General features: G+C 40.4%; 1 protein-coding gene across 1 annotated transcript in view; it reads right to left on the bottom strand.

Moving 5' to 3' along the window:
• Window positions 1–11605, bottom strand: part of LOC309564336 (uncharacterized protein) — a gene marked incomplete at its 5' end in the record, with an annotated part of 29398 nt that extends 17793 nt beyond the window's left edge. The window contains 3 exons of the mRNA XM_082268962.1: window positions 465–521; window positions 1999–2034; window positions 11480–11605. Coding sequence (XP_082125088.1) covers window positions 465–521; window positions 1999–2034; window positions 11480–11605 — 219 coding nt within the window. The remainder of the gene's footprint in view (window positions 1–464; window positions 522–1998; window positions 2035–11479) is intronic.
• Window positions 11606–17177: the final 5572 nt, after the last annotated feature.

Below are 17177 nucleotides of genomic sequence, written 5' to 3'. Positions count from 1 at the left end.
TTTATTGAAGGTAACAAACCTGAATATCATTCACAGGACTCCAACACTCTACAGCCACAAACAGTGCCAACAGCTTCCTACCAGTCCATTTTAGGCCTCTTTGCTGTTCCAAATAAGTCTAGAAATTCAGCCCTAAGAAAGGGGAAGGCAATTTCCTTGAAACGCGTTGAATAACCTGTTACCTTTAATAAAGTTCTCAAATTAGCCTTCAAGTGAGAGGAAATTTTGTTACCGGGCACTCCTCTATAGCCAACTAAGAGTCTTTCCTTCCTTTTTTTCCTTCTGTCTTTTTCTTTTAACCTTCTATCCTGATCTCTTTCCTTCCTATCTTCCCTTGATTTGTTTTTCTTCCTTTTACTTTCCTCCTTCCAGATTTCTGCCCGGCTCTCTTTCCTTTCTGCTTCCCCTTTTTCAACCTCTATTTGTGCCTCTATTTCTTCCGAACATATATACCATGAACCTACCAGACAATGAGATGCTTTTGCTGCTGCTGCCACTGCCAGCGATCCAGAGATAATGTACTGAAAAACATTAAAGAAAAGATATATATATATATATATATATATCTATATATATATATATAGATATATATAACCAATGCAAAAAAAGTTCCTAGTATATTAAATTCAGCTGAGCTTCTACATCAGACAGGAATATTAACCAAGAAATGTTTACAAACCAAAAATCATATATTTATTTTCAAATTGAGCTTAAATTATTTTTCTAGCCTGCTTCTATTTAACGGAATGATCTTAAAGTGTGTATATTTATTGACGATCCCTACACATTTACTTCCATGAATTCTGTGGCACAGACAATATCTACTATGTCCCGTGAATAGGCACTGCTGGGTCATACATTTTACAGAGCCAGCCTTCTGAACTACAGAGGTGCCGAGAGGAGGCATTTCAGGAGGTGGAGTTAGTACAGAAATCAGTACATGCAGGCAGCAAGGTACCATGGGATATGTAGTCCTTAGATATTGAAAGTAGACAGCAAAGGGGAAGCTGAACTGAGTCTAGGAAAAACTTACAACATAAAAGGAAATTTTTAAAGTAAGCTTACACTGGATAGGCAAAAATAGTTATTGTTTGTATTGTTATTACAATAGTGATGTTTCTAAAATGAAAGTGTATGCTATGACCATAGAACTCTTAGAAAAAGCCTAGCATCTCCAATCTACTATCAAACTCACAGGATGCTGTATCTAGAATTTGAAGTTACATACAGTTGCATAGTTATTCAGGTTGAAAGGAGACACCAGTCCATCTAGTTCAACCAATAGAAAAAAACAAAAAAAACAAAAACAAATAGAAAACCTCCATATATACAATCCTATATATGCAGTTGATCCAGAGGAAGGCAAAAACAAAAAACATAACAAAAAAATAAAATAAAATAAAATATTAACCAATAGGCTTCATAATTGAAAATATAATTATGGGTATTAATTAACAGCCCCTTTGGGATTTAAACATCAAAATACTGCTGTTAAAATGATAACTTTTGGAATATGTTGGCACTGTGTACCTCTTAGGCTGGCCATGCATTATACAATTCTCTTGTACAATTTTCCTTTAGATTTACCAAAACCATATAATATGAGGTCAAACCTAAACACTTTCAATTTGTATACAACCAGTCAGGCCCTTGCACTACATAGTTGAAAGTAAATTTAAAGGAAATTAAAAAAAAAAAAATCATAATGAATGTCCAGCTTTAGTCTGCTCATTTAGAACCCAACCTACCTCTTACTGATAAGGCAAGTGAACTGATCAGCAACCTGATTTAAAGACAGGCTGATCCTGAAGTCGTACCACCATAGGCGTGAACCTTTAGGGCTGGCTTAAATAGATATATATAAAAACCAACAACAAACAAAAAAAACACAACAAGATAATGTCAAAAACTTACGAAGATTCCTCCCCAAATTCCAATGAAGCTCCAGGCTACATTTGATGTAAAAGAGCTGAGTGTACAAAGCACAATAATTTCCACTGCAAACTGAACACAACCCAAAGGGATTTGGATTGCCTATGAAAGAAAAAAAAAAAAAAGAGTTTACAACACAATTAAAATGTGTTTAAAGTTATACTGTAAACTTTTTTGTTTTGTAAAAAATCACATTACTGAGTGTTACTTTTTAAATATTGGTTTCCTTGAATAATTTGTTTATACTTATGTACATGGTGGCAACTAGGGATGACCGAACTTTTCAAAAGTTCGGTTCGACCAGAACACCCGAACTTCCCGAAAGTTCGGCCCGGATTTCAGAACCCCATTGAAATCAATGGGACCCGAACTTCGGTAATCAAAAAACACCATTTTGAAGCCCTAAAACCCAATAAATCCCCCTAAAAAGTGCCTGGGGTTCTGGGTCATGCCCCAGGGACTATTAATCACACAAAAGAAAGTTCTTAAACATTGTCATTTTTGATAGAGAGCCAATTATTGAAAAAATTATTGAAAAAAAAAAAGAGATTTCTTTGGATTTAGTGTCTGGGGGGTCTAAAAAGTGTACCTGTGAAGTTTCAGCTCTGTAGCATGTCCAGAATCAGAAAAAAAAAGTTTGTTTGTATTAGAATTGCAATAGAACAGGATAGTGGCTCCGCTATTTTCACACCTTGCCGGTTTTGTAGCAGGCGTTTTTTTGGGCATTTTTTGGGGGTCTTTGGAGGCAGGCATAACATCAGAACTTCTGTGTAGGGGTATATATACACACACACACATGTATGTATATATACACATACACATATATAGGTGTGAAAGTAGCATGCTTGCCTATGCTTGCGCTAATGAAATAATTAACACCCATATGGCTTCTCTGCTATAACACCTATATGTGTGTATGTGTATAAATACATATAAGTGTGTGTGTATATATACCCCTATACAGAATTTCAGATGTTTTGCCTGCCTCCAAAGACCCCCAAAAAATGCCCAAAAAAAAACGTCTGCTGCAAAAACACACCTGGGTGTTTTTGTAGCTGGCGTTTTTTTGGGCATTTTTTGGGCGCCTTTGGAGGCAGGCATAACATCTGTACTTCTGTGTAGGGGTATATACACACACACACATGTATGTATATGTACACATACACATATATAGGTGTGAAAGTAGCAGAAACCTATGCTTGCGCTAATGAAATAATTAACACCCATATGGTTTCTCTGCTATAACACCTATATGTGTGTATGTGTATAAATACAAATAGGTGTGTGTGTATATATATACCCCTATACAGAATTTCAGATGTTTTGCCTGCCTCCAAAGACCCCCAAAAAATGCCCAAAAAAACGCCTGCGCCAAAAAAAAAAAAAAACGCCCAGGTGTGTTGTTGCAGGCGTTTTTTTTGGGGCATTTTTTGGGGGTCTTTGGAGGCAGGCATAACATCTTAACTTCTGTATAAGGGTATATATACACACACACTTATATGTATTTATACACATACACATATATAGGTGTTATATCAGAGAAGCCATATGGGTGTTAATTATTTCATTAGCGCAAGCATAGGTTTCTGCTACTTTCACACCTATATATGTGTATGTGTACATATACATACATGTGTGTGTGTATATATACCCCTACACAGAAGTACAGATGTTATGCCTGCCTCCAAAGACCCCCAAAAAATTCCCAAAAAAAACGCCAGCTACAAAAACGCCCAGGTGTGTTTTTGCAGCAGGCGTTTTTTTGGGGCATTTTTTGGGGGGTCTTTGGAAGCAGGCAAAACATCTGAAATTCTGTATAGGGGTATATATACACACGCACTTATATGCATTTATACACATACACACATATAGGTGTTACAGCAGAGAAGCCACATGGGTGTTAATTATTTCATTAGCGCAAGCATAGGTTTCTGCTACTTTCACACCTATATATGTGTATGTGTATATATACATACACGTGTGTGTGTATATATATACCCCTACACAGAAGTTCAGATGTCATGCCTGACTTCAAACATGTCCTCAAAAAAGCCCTATAAACGCCTGCAACAAAAAGCCGGGTGACAGGGGCGAAGACACTATCCGGTTCTATAAGTGTTCTAAGAGAAACGATCTTTTCTCTATAGCGGTCACCCTGACATGGAAGGGTTTTGTCACCCTGTCATAGCAGTCAGAGTCAGTTAACCCTACACTACACTACGGTCCCCTTACACTTAACACTTTCCCTACAGAAACTAGATTATTAAATCTAACTATAGTGGAAAATAGTACCCTAACTACACTAGATATCCCTTTCCTCACACTAATAATTGCTAAATGACACTTTGAAGCAGAAGTAACAGAACTGCTTCCACTCTCTTCCACAGCCCTGTATTAAAATGGTAGAGATTTGGCGGGGCTATCTTATATACTGGGGGGCGTATTCACTAATGATTGGCCTCTGGACCCCCTAGTCACTCCAATCACATTCCTAGCATTCTCCTGCCCCCTCAATTGGCTTTTACTGATGGTTCTGGTCCAATCACGGGCTTTTAAAGCCCAGTTACTGTCCCATTGCATTTTGGTCGGTTCTTGTTGCCGAATTCCGAACTTTTTCTGCAAAAAGTTCGGAATTCGGCCGAACCTCGAACAGTCAATGTTCGGGTCGAACTGATGGTTGACCCGAAACGTTCGATCATCCCTAGTGGCAACTACAGTGCCTTGAAAAAGTTTTTATACCCCTTGAAATTTTCCACATTTCGTCATGTTACAACCAAAAGCTTAAGGGCCCTTTCACACGGGCGCTCCGTATGTCCGCAAATCATCCTATTTTTTTGCAGTTGAGTTACGGACATAATGTATGTCAATGGCATTGCGGATGTCAGCGGATGACCAATCCGCTGACATCCGATTTTCTTCCTTTCAGTTCTGTTTCGTTTTTTGGAACGGAACAGAACCCTATTTTTCCTCCGTTAAAAAAACGGAAAGGACGCAAAATCGGATGTCAGCGGTGTCATCCGCTGACATCCGCAATGTCCATAGACTTACATTATGTCCGTATATCATCCGCAAATGGATGGGATGATATGCGGACATACGGAGCGGATGACACAAGTGTCATCTGCTCCGTGAAAAAAAAAAAAAAGGACCGGAGCGGAGCCAAAAAACTGAACGTCCGTGTGAAAGAGCCCTTAATGTATTTTTTTGGGGATTTTATGTGATAGACCAACACAAAGTGTCACATAATTGTGAAGTGGAAGGAAAATGATAAATGTTTTTTAAATTTTTTTTACAAATAAATATTTGAAAAGTGCTGCGTGCATTTGTGTTCAGCCCCCTTTACTCTGATACCTCTAACTAAAATCTAGTGGAACCAACTGCCTTCAGAAGTCACCTAATTAGTAAAAAGAGTCCATCTGTGTGTGTAATTTAATATCAGTATTAATACAGATGTGAAGCCCTCAGATTTGTTAGTGAACAAACTGCATCAAGGCCAAGGAACACACCAGACAGTTCAGGGATAAAGTTGTGGAGAAGTTTAAAGCAGGGTTAGGTTATAAAAAAATATCCCATGCTTTGAACATCTCGGAGCACTGTTCAATCCATCATCCAAAAATGGAAAGAATGTGGCACAACTGCAAACCTACCAAGACATGGCCATCCACCTAAACTGACAAGCCGGGCAAGGAGAGCATTCATCAGAGAAGCAGCCAGGAGGCCCATGGTAACTCGGCAGAGATCCACAGCTCAGGTGGGAGAATCTGTCCACAGGACAACTATTAGTCGTGCGCTCCACAAGTCTGGCCTTTATGGAAGAGTGACAAGAAGAAAGCCATTATTGAGAGAAAGCCATAAGATGTCCAGTATGCAGTTTGCGAGAAGCCATGTGGTGGACACAGCAAACATGTAGAAGAAGGTGCTCTAGTCAGATGAGCTCAAAATTGAACTTTTTTGCCTAAAAGCAAAATGCTATGTTTGGCGAAAAACTAACACTGCACATCACCCTGAACATACCATGCCCACTGTGAAACATGGTGGTGGCAGCATTATGTTGTGGGGATGCTTTTCTTCAGCAGGGACAGGGAAGCTGGTCAGAGTCAATGGGAAGATGGATGGGGCCAAATACAGGGCATAAAACATTTTGAAAACCATGTATTTTCCTTCCACTTCACAATTATGTACCACTTTGTGGCTATAACAGGACAGCATGTGGAAAATGTCAAGGGGTATGAATATTTTTTCAAGCCACTATATATTAGCTTATTAAACACAGGCTGTGCTTTCTGCTTAGTAGTACTGCACAGTAATTGTGTTTCCCTATAAATAATTATGCAGTGCACAGTGATAACTAATGCAATACCATGTATGTCAAGCCAACATCTTTTTCTTTAACGTTTAGAAAGCATGGGGAAGTATTAGTAACCCGGCCAGGTTTTTACTGCTATCTGAGGCTCTCTTAGAGAAATGTATAAGTGCATTTTTATTCATTAATAAATATTTTAATTGCTGACACCTTTTGTATCTCTCTGAGCCATTTATATAGATTAATTCTTGATATGATCTTGAAAAATCTTTGGATTGACAGCTCTGTCCGGGCTCTAAAAGGGATATGCTCATAAGACCTTTTATTTTAGAGGTCAAAGAGATAAGATAAGAGTATACCCATAGGGAAGTGGTGGGGGTTAAAAAAAAAAAAGTTTTTTTTAAGGGATTCACAATGAAAAAATATTTCACAAATCATACCATGCAGGAGAGAATAGTGGCAAAAAGAAATAAAAAGCCGTGAGACTTCAACTGGGCTTTAATTTTAACATGTTTACAAATATAAAAAATAAAACCTTAAAAGCCCATTCAGACAGGGGCGACACGACTTGCTGGGGCGACCTGTGAAGTTGCGGTGCACAGCGTGCACCGAGACCTCGGCGCGACTTGCATGGACTTCATATAATTGAAGTCAATGCAAGTCGCCTCCAGGTCGCCCCAAAGTAGTACAGGACCCTCTTTCTAAGTCGGAGCGACTTGTGTCGCTCCTAGTAGAACGGGTCCTGTACTATTCAATGGCGGGCGACCGACCGCGACTTGTCAGGTGACCAAGTCGCCTGACAAGTCGCGTTAGTGTGAATGGAGTCTAATTCATTGATCACAGTAAGCCTAATTATCTCACATTATACACGTTGTTTTTCCCGTATAATTTTGCATTGCTACTCCCTAACTATCAGTCTGAGTAAACCGCACCTTTTTGCACATGGTTTTGTAACATCTTTTGCTTATTACTAATTGTTTTTAATTCAGTTATTAAGTCTCGGAGTCCCATTGAATTGACTTTGTTTTAGCTACCGCTTTGTATTACAGAATGATTTCTCTGCTCCATTATTATGTACTTGTTAATTATCTTATTACAGTTGTACTCTGTATTTCTATCGCTTAAAAACAATAAAACATTTTTGAAACAAAAATAAAAATAAAACACCATTCAGAAGTGCCCTTCTCCTAAAGATCAGAATATGAATCCATGATTACTAAATTTAAATACAAAAAAAACAAAAAAACAATCATGCTAAATACAACAAACAAACTAAAAATCAGATGATACAAAAAATAACTAAAGCAGGGTACACACTAGTAGAAAATCTGCCGAAAATTCCCGCCCGATGTGAAATCGTCCGATTTTGGCCTAGTGTGTACACAACTTTCAGCAGCAGATGCCGACATTTTCAACGCAAAAAAACGGAGGGACAAACACCAAAATTTTTTTCGTCCGTCCCCAGACGACCGATTTTCGTTTAATGTGTATGCAGTACGTCCGTGAAAAATCGGATACGAAAGACCGCGCATGATCTGAAGTTGCAGACAACCCGGAAGTCTAGGAACAAATGTGCCAAAAAAAAGAAAAATCGGACGAGAAATTCCGTGAACATTTATGCACTGTCGACTAAAAACGGTAATGAACGCTGAGAAGACAGAGAAAAATCGGAGGATATTTCGTCCGATTTTCGTCAAGTGTGTACGGCCCTTAACAAACAAAAATAAGTAAAAAATAAGTAAAAAACTACCTCTAATGCATAAATAGTAATCAAATACATCAAATGTACTGCACACAATAGATGCATAGTGTGACAAAAACAGAAAAAAAAAGCAAACCAATCATATATATGCATAAAGAAGGCAAAAAATGCCAAAGTAGTCATACTGTAAAATTGCCAAAGTAGTCATAACAGTATAAATAATAACTAAAACATTGCACCTCTATTGTCTTGCAATCGGTAGAAAATTAAACTTTATGTTTTAGATCTTCTTTTAAGTTTTCTTATCTTTTTTTCTCTTTTTATTTATTATTTATCTTTTATTTATTTATTCATATCTTATTGCATCACATGCATCATATGAAAAATAACTAACGTAACAAAAATAAAGTAAAAAACTACCTCTAATGCATAAGTAGGATTAAATACATAAAATGTACTGCATACAATAGATGCATAGTGTGGCAAAAAGAGAACAAAAAAGCAAACCAATCATATATATGTATAAAGAAGACAAAAAATGCCAAAGTAGTTATACTGTTAAATTGACAAAGTTGTCATAACAGTATAAATAAGAACTAAAACATTGCACCTCTATTGTCTTGCAATCGGTAGAAAATGAAACTTTATGTTTTAGATCTTCTTTTGTTTTCTTTTCTTTTTTTTCTTTTTTTATTTATTATTTATCTTTTATTTATTTATTCATATCTTATTGCATCACATGCTTTAGTTATTTATATCTTTTTAAATTCTTGATTTTTGTATGGTTAACTGAAATTAATAAATATTTCCTTAAAAAAAAATAAAAAATAAAAATAACCTAATAAATGACAAAGGATATATGTTTTAATAAGGTCAATACTTTCCAAACAACTGCCCTGGACCAATTAAGGTGGAACTATGGGCAAAAAAGGCATATAGAATGCAGTCTGTCAAATGCATTTACACAGCAGTTTTTGTTTTCTTTCCCCCTCCCTCATCTACTGTAACATACAGTAGATTTATTATCTATTACTCCTGCCAGCCATTTTTTCCCACTGTAACAGACAAAGCTGTCCCACAAAAGCAGCACTTACAGGGTTGGGGCAAACCATACAACATTGAAGGGTTGCGTACAATGATTGGCTTTTATTCATTTAGCTTACATCTTTTTTACAAAAGAGAAAAAAAAAATTGTTGCTGTAGCTTAGTAAAATATTTTAGCTGGAGTTGGGTGTCCATCTAAGAATGTCCTCAAGATGACAACTCTGCTGCATGATTTTACTTTAGAATGAATAGTGTTGTCACCTTAATGTAAGACGTAAAATATAACAGACCTACTGTTACAATTAGGCTCAGACAAACTGGGCTGCTATTGCCCGGCTGCATCATGTTTTTTTTGTTTTTTTTGCCCATTGGCAATAGCATGTGTACTAGTCAGGGGCAGACTGGCAACTTTGGGCCCAGGAGGCAAGTACAAACCAGAGGCCCATGGTACAGTGACTCGGTCCCCTCTCACTCTCCTTCTTCCCATCCTCCTCCTAACCCCCCCCCCCCCCCCCATTTCAGGCTGAAGCCCTGCTCCAGGTGCTCTCTACTCACCAGCTGAATCTGGGTTCCCAACTTGGTCAGCAGGGGGCGGTTGGGGGGAGCTGGGACAGGTCAGTTGGGGGGCTGGCCAGGGGAGGAGAGTCTCCAGGGGGGCATGGAACCATCTATAGGCCTGCACTCTGTCCTTGTCTACAACCCTCACTCATTAGGTCAGTGACAGGGATTTTTTTACTTCTCTTCACCAGGAATCCTTTAGGCATGTCTGTGGCAGAAGCTGTGCTGCCTTTTTACAGGACATCAGAGCTGCCCCCTGGCCCAGTCCTCCCCTGGTACTAGTTGCAAGATAATTTCTCTGGGAGGCAGTGCTGTATTTTGGCCTAGGCCAACAAGGCCAAGGCCTAGGGCAGCACTTTGCAGGGGGGCAGCAAAAAAGCCGCCCCCCCTCTACCTGAGACACTTTTGGCCACTGGTTGCTAGAACCGCCTCTCCCACCTCTCTCTCTCTCTCACCCCCCTCCTCTCTCTCTCTCTCTCACCCCTCCTTTCTCTCACCTCTCTCACACCCCCTCTCTCTCTCACACACCCCCCCCCTCTCTCTCTCACACCCCCCTCTCTCATCCCCTCTCTTTCTCTCTCTCTCTCATTCTCTCTCTCCCCCCTCTCTTTCTCTCTCTCTCTCATTCTCTCTCTCCCCCTCTCTCATCCCCTCTCTTTCTCTCTCTCTCTCATTCTCTCTCTCCCCCTCTCTCATCCCCTCTCTTTCTCTCTCTCTCTCTCTCTCTCTCTCTCTCTCATTCTCTCTCTCCCCCTCTCTCATCCCCTGTCTTTCTCTCTCCCTCTCATTCTCTCTCTCCCCCCTCTCTCATCCCCTCTCTTTCTCTCTCTCTCTCTCTCTCTCTCTCTCTCTCTCTCATTCTCTCTCTCCCCCTCTCTCATCCCCTGTCTTTCTTTCTCTCTCTCTCTCTCTCATTCTCTCTCTCCCCCCTCTCTCTCTCTCATCCCCCTTTTTCTCCCTCCCTCTCCCACCCACCCCCTCTCTCTCTATCCCACCTTCTCTTACCCCCCCCTCTCATTAGATCTCAGGGGTTCATGCTGGGACTTGGAGTCCTTCAATTGTGGAGGGAGTCACATCCGTTAAAAAGGAAGGAGTGGGGCAAATTTACATAGGAGTCGGAAGGGGGCGCCCAATTTTAGTCTTGCCTAGGGCAGCACAAAACCAAAATACACCACTGCTGGGAGGTCCAGAGGGATTGTAATTTAGGGAAGTGCAACCCTTTTTTCGTAAGGGGAATTCTTTTACCTTTGATCTTGAATAGCTGGATCTGAAATACTAAACCTGTAAGTTTTCTGCAAATTATCTGGAAATAAGGGGCCATTCAGACCTTTGCAGACTGTTCTAACATGATAACACGTGTTGCATTAAGGCAGGATATTAATTTCCATGTATTTAACCAAGAAAAACAAAAAAAAAAAACCCCAAAAAAACACACCACCACTTTTTTTTACAATGCAGCACACGCCGATGCACAGTAGTGTGTTGTGGGGTACTGCAATGTTGGTGCGTTGCCTTAAGCTGGCCAAAGATGGATTGAAATTCAGCCAGTTCAGCAGGTACTGGACAATTTTCGATCCATCTATGACCATTCCTGCTCAACAAAAGTCAATCTAATTGTTAACTTTTGTCAAACAGGAAAATTTTCATGCAATCAGTGGCTGCAGCCAATCAGCTGCAGCACTGATCAGTGTAGTCAGGAGTCCCAACTGCCAGAATACAATAGCATACAATAGAATAGGATTCTTCCATGCACCTAACTTCCATCTATCCACCTGACTTGTGTGGATGGGGGAATCTTTTTTTTTTTTTTTGATCAGCCTGACCACAAAAAACTACACATCTATGGCCTAATGTGTGTAATTGCAATGCATAGGCATTAAGGGGCAAAATAAAGTTGTTGAACCGTAAACTACAGTGGAACAAGAAAAACCTTACCTTACCCCTAGGGCTTTTGGTTGTCCTTTTAGGAACATTTGGTAAAATGGTGGGGTCATGGATTGTGTATCAGCACTAATCTGTGTTGTCGCTGTGACAGGTCCATTGGCTGTATCCAGTGGGAATGCCATTGTTGCAGATTACTAAAAAAAAAAAAAAGAAAAAGAAACATACATTGTATATTTTATAATGGTTTGGGGTCAATTTTGTTGTATTATTTATTTAATTTTTTACATTCAAACATTTTTAAACCCAATGTAGCACTGCTACCCTTATGGTGGTTTAGAATGACCGCCAAGATGGTGTGGTAGGTTAAGGCTGACCATAGATGACTTGTTTTTTTTAGATCAACCAGGGGGCTGATGAAAAAAATATGAATGGATTGCCACGTCCACATGGATTCCCATGGCTTCCCACATCCACACAAGTAGACCCTCTGCTGTCAGAATACACTAATCAGTGGCTGCAGCTGCTGATCGACAACTGTTTTACAATGTTCCCATTCAACAGAAGTAAGTTGTTAGATCAACATCTCTCCAACAGAAATGACCATACATGTGTAAGCGGTACCCCTGAAGGAGCCGCTGGACTTTGGGCCTATTTTCCCCTCACAGTTCCCACAGCCAGGCAAAAGGAATTTTCCACACACTCTCCAATGGCTCAAGAAAAAGTCTAGGGGTTTTTGTTTTTATTTTGGGAACGTAGAGCCTGGATAAGATTTTGGGGTACATGGGATGCCCAGAACTGAAGAAAGCTTGTCAAATCCCAACAAAACAACTGAGAAACTGCTAAAGTCTCTGGCTGAAGTACAACTGAACAATACTGCACACCAATGGGAGTTTTGATGCAGCTCGAATGAAAGATAAAGGTTCCAAAAAGTAAATGTTGAAGAGACAGCTCATGACTGTTTTGCATGACATATGGGTGATCTGGACCCAAAGTTAGAGATGTTGGGGTGCTCCTGGCAGTCTTGCACTACACTAAAGCTGCCCTTAGTTACGTGCAGTATTGCACTACACTGTCCTCTCTGTTGCTTTGGATGTGATAGCTGCTGTGTACTCACTCAGTCCCTTTAAGTAGCTTCCATAATCCAGACATCTGCTTCACTGGTCTCTCTTAAGAACAGGCTGCTTCTGGCTTGGCTTGAAGTCTACAGCTGGGCCTAGCTGAGACTATGGCTAAGTGGTGCCCTGGAGCCTTCCTCCTCTCTTGTGCTCTCTTTTTCCTCTTGCCCCGGGGGCAGAGCCCCCAGCACAGAGAGTCACCTCTAGACAGCTGGACCCTGGACTCTATTGCCATACTGCCAGGTTTCAAAATATTTATGGGCTGCTTCCCCACCTTCTAGGTCTGATTCCCAGGGATTGGTGGAAAGTCCATAAATATTCAGACTGCAGCCTCTGTCCCTCCGCACACCATGTTCTGGACATTACCAGTCAGTTTCAGAAGACAGTTGTAGGTAACAGGGCCATGGCCTGTGAAGCACTTTCCAGTCTCCTAAAACACAATTAACCCATGATCATCTGCCTACAGGGGAGCCAAACGAAATGTATCTACACTAGGAACTGTGAGGGTGCTACACATCTGATTGAAATTTGGCTAGTTCCTGCTTTTCCGACTGAATTTCGATCCATCTATGGTCAGATTTATATCTCAAGTATAATTCAACAGAGGATTTGGAAGCTTAGCTTTTCTCTACAAGGTTTTCCCCACATACAGGCTCGTGCTTAAGGTATGGGCTAAGGTAATGCAGCTCCAACATGTCACAAGTTATACTGTTTTTAATCCTATTTGGAGAAACCACTCCTATCCAGATTTGGCTACTTTACGATATGCAATAGGGTGAAAGGCCTATGGGATCACTCACCAGTGCCACATTTTTATCATTTGCTCAACTTCAATCACAGTTTGGTTAACCAATATGCATTTATACTACCTACAACTTCAGCAAGCGATCCAGACCCAAAAACCTCTTCTCAACTCCCGTTTTCAACTTCTTGCAACAAACGTCCCTCTTCCAAAGGATTTATTTCCAGATTTTGCTTGTAGACCATTTAGAAAATTAGCTTTGCCTAGGAAATGGCTTTGGAATCAGTCCGCTCCTGTTCACTTAATGTGGTGCAGAGGCTTTCCCAACTACTGTATATATTTTGCTAAGGAGACATTGAACTCCTCTTAAACTAAATATAGGTGGTCTCCAACCAGATCCCATCTGCAATAAATGCTGCTGGAATCATGGAGACTTAGTGCACATACTATAGCGATGCCCTTAGCTCCACAGGTATTGGGACGATATAGTCACTACTAATAATGGAACATTTCAGACTACGATCATGTTAGACCCCAAAGAGTGCGTTTTAGGCATAATTCATGACGAGCCACATACCAGAGAGACAGTTTTCAGAGCCCTTTTCCAAGCCCGAAAACGTATCCTGATTCATTGGAAGCCTACAACTCCCCCTTTTGGCTTGGTTTGACCACATGGGTATTACATTGCAATATGAACATCTCATTTATCAACACTGAGGTTGTACGGCTAAGCACGATAAAGTATGGAACGGATGGTTGAATACCCATGGCTTAGCGCCAATGGATTTAGTATTGGATTACTAATGTAAGAGGATATTCTTTGTAGGGCAGTATTTGGGACTCTAGGTTTGGTATTACGGGGTGAGTTGCATCAAATAGAACAAGCACTACTTTCTGCAACTATTGATATCGGTCTGTGTGAACTTTTTATATACCGTTGTACCTGAAACAGTAAATGTTCTGTGTCTTGTACTATATGGACACTATGGAATGTATTTTTTTTTCTTTTTGTTCTACCTTTTGTCAATAAACTTTGTCTTTATTTAAAAAAAAGTATAATTTAAGGCAAAACTTTTTTTAGTTTTGGATAACGTGGAGGTTAATTTTTTGGTACCGCTGTCCCTCTCTATTTTTCCTGTTAGCAGTTATCATCAAAAGTGAAAGTAAAAGAAAATCTTTAATTTTGGGTTGTCAATGGTGGAGAAGGATCTGGGTGTTCTAGTAGATCATAAGCTTAACCACTTAAGCCCCGGAAGATTTTACCCCCTTCCTGACCAGGGGGTATTTTGCCATTCGACACTGCGTGACTTTAACGGACAATTGCGCGGTCGTGCGACGCTGTACCTAAACGAATTTGACATCCTTTTTTTCCCACAAACAGAGCTTTCTTTTGGTGGTATTTGATCACCTGTGCGATTTTTTGATCATGCGCTATAAACAAAAAAAGAACGTCAATTTTGCAAAAATAACAATATTTTTCACATTTCTTATATGAAATTCCCCCCCAAAAAAATGTAAAAATCAAAATTTTTTAACATTTTCGGCCAATTTGTTTCATGCTACATATGTTTGGTAAAAAAAATTGCGAAAAGCGTATTTTGATTGGTTTGCGCAAAAGTTATTGCGTTTACTAACAAAGGGAGTTTTTTTTTTAACGCGTAATGGCGGCGATCTGCGATTTTTTTTGCGGGACTGCGACATTGGGGCGGACAGATCGGACCCTTGACTGACATTTTTGACACTTTTGGGGTTACCAGTGACATTTCTACAGTAATCAGTGCTATACATATGCACTGTTACTGTAAAATGACACTGGTAGTGAAGGGGTTAACTTTTTTTGAGAGGGAGGGGTGGTGTGTGTCCCTAGGGGCGTGATTCTAACTGTGATTGGCTGTGGCTTCAGCTGTAGGCTGTACATAGTAGAACCGTATGATCACTATTCCTACACAGGGGAGAATGATAGGCGGCTTGTTTACATCAGCCGCCTGCCTTTCTCCCGCTGTCACGGACGATCGTGAGTGCCCGGCGGACATCGGGTCCGCCGGGCACACGCGCGGGGGGGTCCGTGACCGAGCGGGAGCGCGCCTCCGGCGGCGCGCGCTCGCTCCCCAGAGCCTCACAGGCTAGTGACGTACCCATACGTCACTTTGTCTGTGAGGGGCTGACCGCCGCAGTATATGTACTTGCGGCGGTCGGCAAGTGGTTAAAGCATATCTCCACTTTTGTTGAGAAATAGTCCCCTCTGGGTGATCTATGTACTATGCAAGCATTTTAACAAACTTTGTTGCAGATTCCTACCTTTTGTTATTCTGAAGAAATCATTGTTTGTTCCTCTGTGCCCCTGTGCTAAGTGAGTCTAATGGGAGTGGTTTCATAATGATCAATCAGCTATAGCAGCTGCAGAGCACTAATGAGGAAAACTGCTGATGGGGCTTATAACCTTCCCTTACTCTATCCAAAATGAAAAATATGCCTATAGTTCTACTTCAACTCTCAGGTTTGGAGTGAAACCATTCGAGCAGTAGTCACTTTAGTTTTTTTAAATTTTATTTTCTGAATAATGTTTTGAGAGAGGGTTCAAGTTGCGGGATACTCAAAAATTTAAGGAAGCACACAGGGCCAGATTTAGACCTTAGGGGGCCCGGGGCACTTCAGGTTCAGTTTCAAAATGTATGACACACGTGTACAATCATAAGAGTGTATGTGTGGTTCACTTGAGCTGCAAAAAACTTATTTTTAAAAACAATACAATACATCAGTCCAGGGTAAAAAATTTTACAGATGATGGCAGGCAAAATATTATTAAGATACGTTTAATAAAAGAAAATATTTGTGTTACTATTAATTTTATATATTTTTTGTTATTATTTTATATATATTTTTTTTATAATGTTTTATATTATTTTGGTATGGGGGGGGGGGAGTCTTCTGTCAAGAGCAGTTGCCCCTTTTCCCCCTATAAATCTGGCACTGGTAGCACAGCTTTTCTTGGTAGTAGTTGGCTCCCGAAGAGCAGACAAAAATGAATCCAATGACTGTAAGAGCAGTAGCTATTTAGATCTATGACCCTGTAAGAGTAGTCACAGCCGCTTCTTAAATTGCACTAGATCTTTCTCTAATCAATTTGACTCTTGACCCTTTGATAGCAGACACAGAGCTCTTGATTTGTGCGCAGTGAATCTTTCTTGCAATGTCCAGCAGCAGCATCATCTACCCAGGCCTCCTGAGTCATTCTCCATAGATGTTCCATCCAGGCAGCCATCCTCCTGACCAACTTCCTATAGATATACCCTCCAGCAGGGCAGATAAAATTCCGCTAAGCCTTAGGCCCAGGGTAGGAGCAAGACCTATGAGAGGAAAAACTCACTTAAGCTGAAAGCTGTATTTTTGCTGAAAGAGTATTTCCCGGTTGTCTCCAAGGCTGTATTGAGACCCAGATCTTTGTCTTGCCTAGGGTAGTTTCTCTCTGTCTCCTCGAACAGGACATCCTATCCAATTCTTCAGTCTACCTCCAGTTCACCCAAAGGAAATAGGATAGGATGTCCTGTTCGGGGAGACAGATAGAAACTACCCTAGGTAAGAAGAATAATTGGGTCTCAACACAACATTGGTTTATGCAACCACATTCATGCTGCCCCTTTGAGCCACAGGGCTTTTTTTAGGTTTTGGACATGTGATAGATTGTCTTACAAGTTTCTGCTTTGTTTTGCAGTCACCATAGCCAATCAGAATGGGGGCGCTCAGAGCCGCGATTGGTGGTGCGGTGTGTCGCTAAGCGACACACCACATCTCTGATCATGGTAAAGAGCCTATAAAGTAGGCTTCTTTACCATATGATCAGCTGTGATTGGACACAGTATAAATACAAAGTGCCAGTTACCGGCATTCCTCTACTCG

This window comes from Pelophylax lessonae (assembly GCF_965119305.1).
Source record: "Pelophylax lessonae genome assembly, chromosome: 9".
In the NCBI taxonomy this organism is placed as follows: domain Eukaryota; kingdom Metazoa; phylum Chordata; class Amphibia; order Anura; family Ranidae; genus Pelophylax; species Pelophylax lessonae.
The sequence above is the reverse complement of the archived record's forward strand: the minus strand, read 5'-3'. Positions and strand labels throughout refer to the sequence as shown.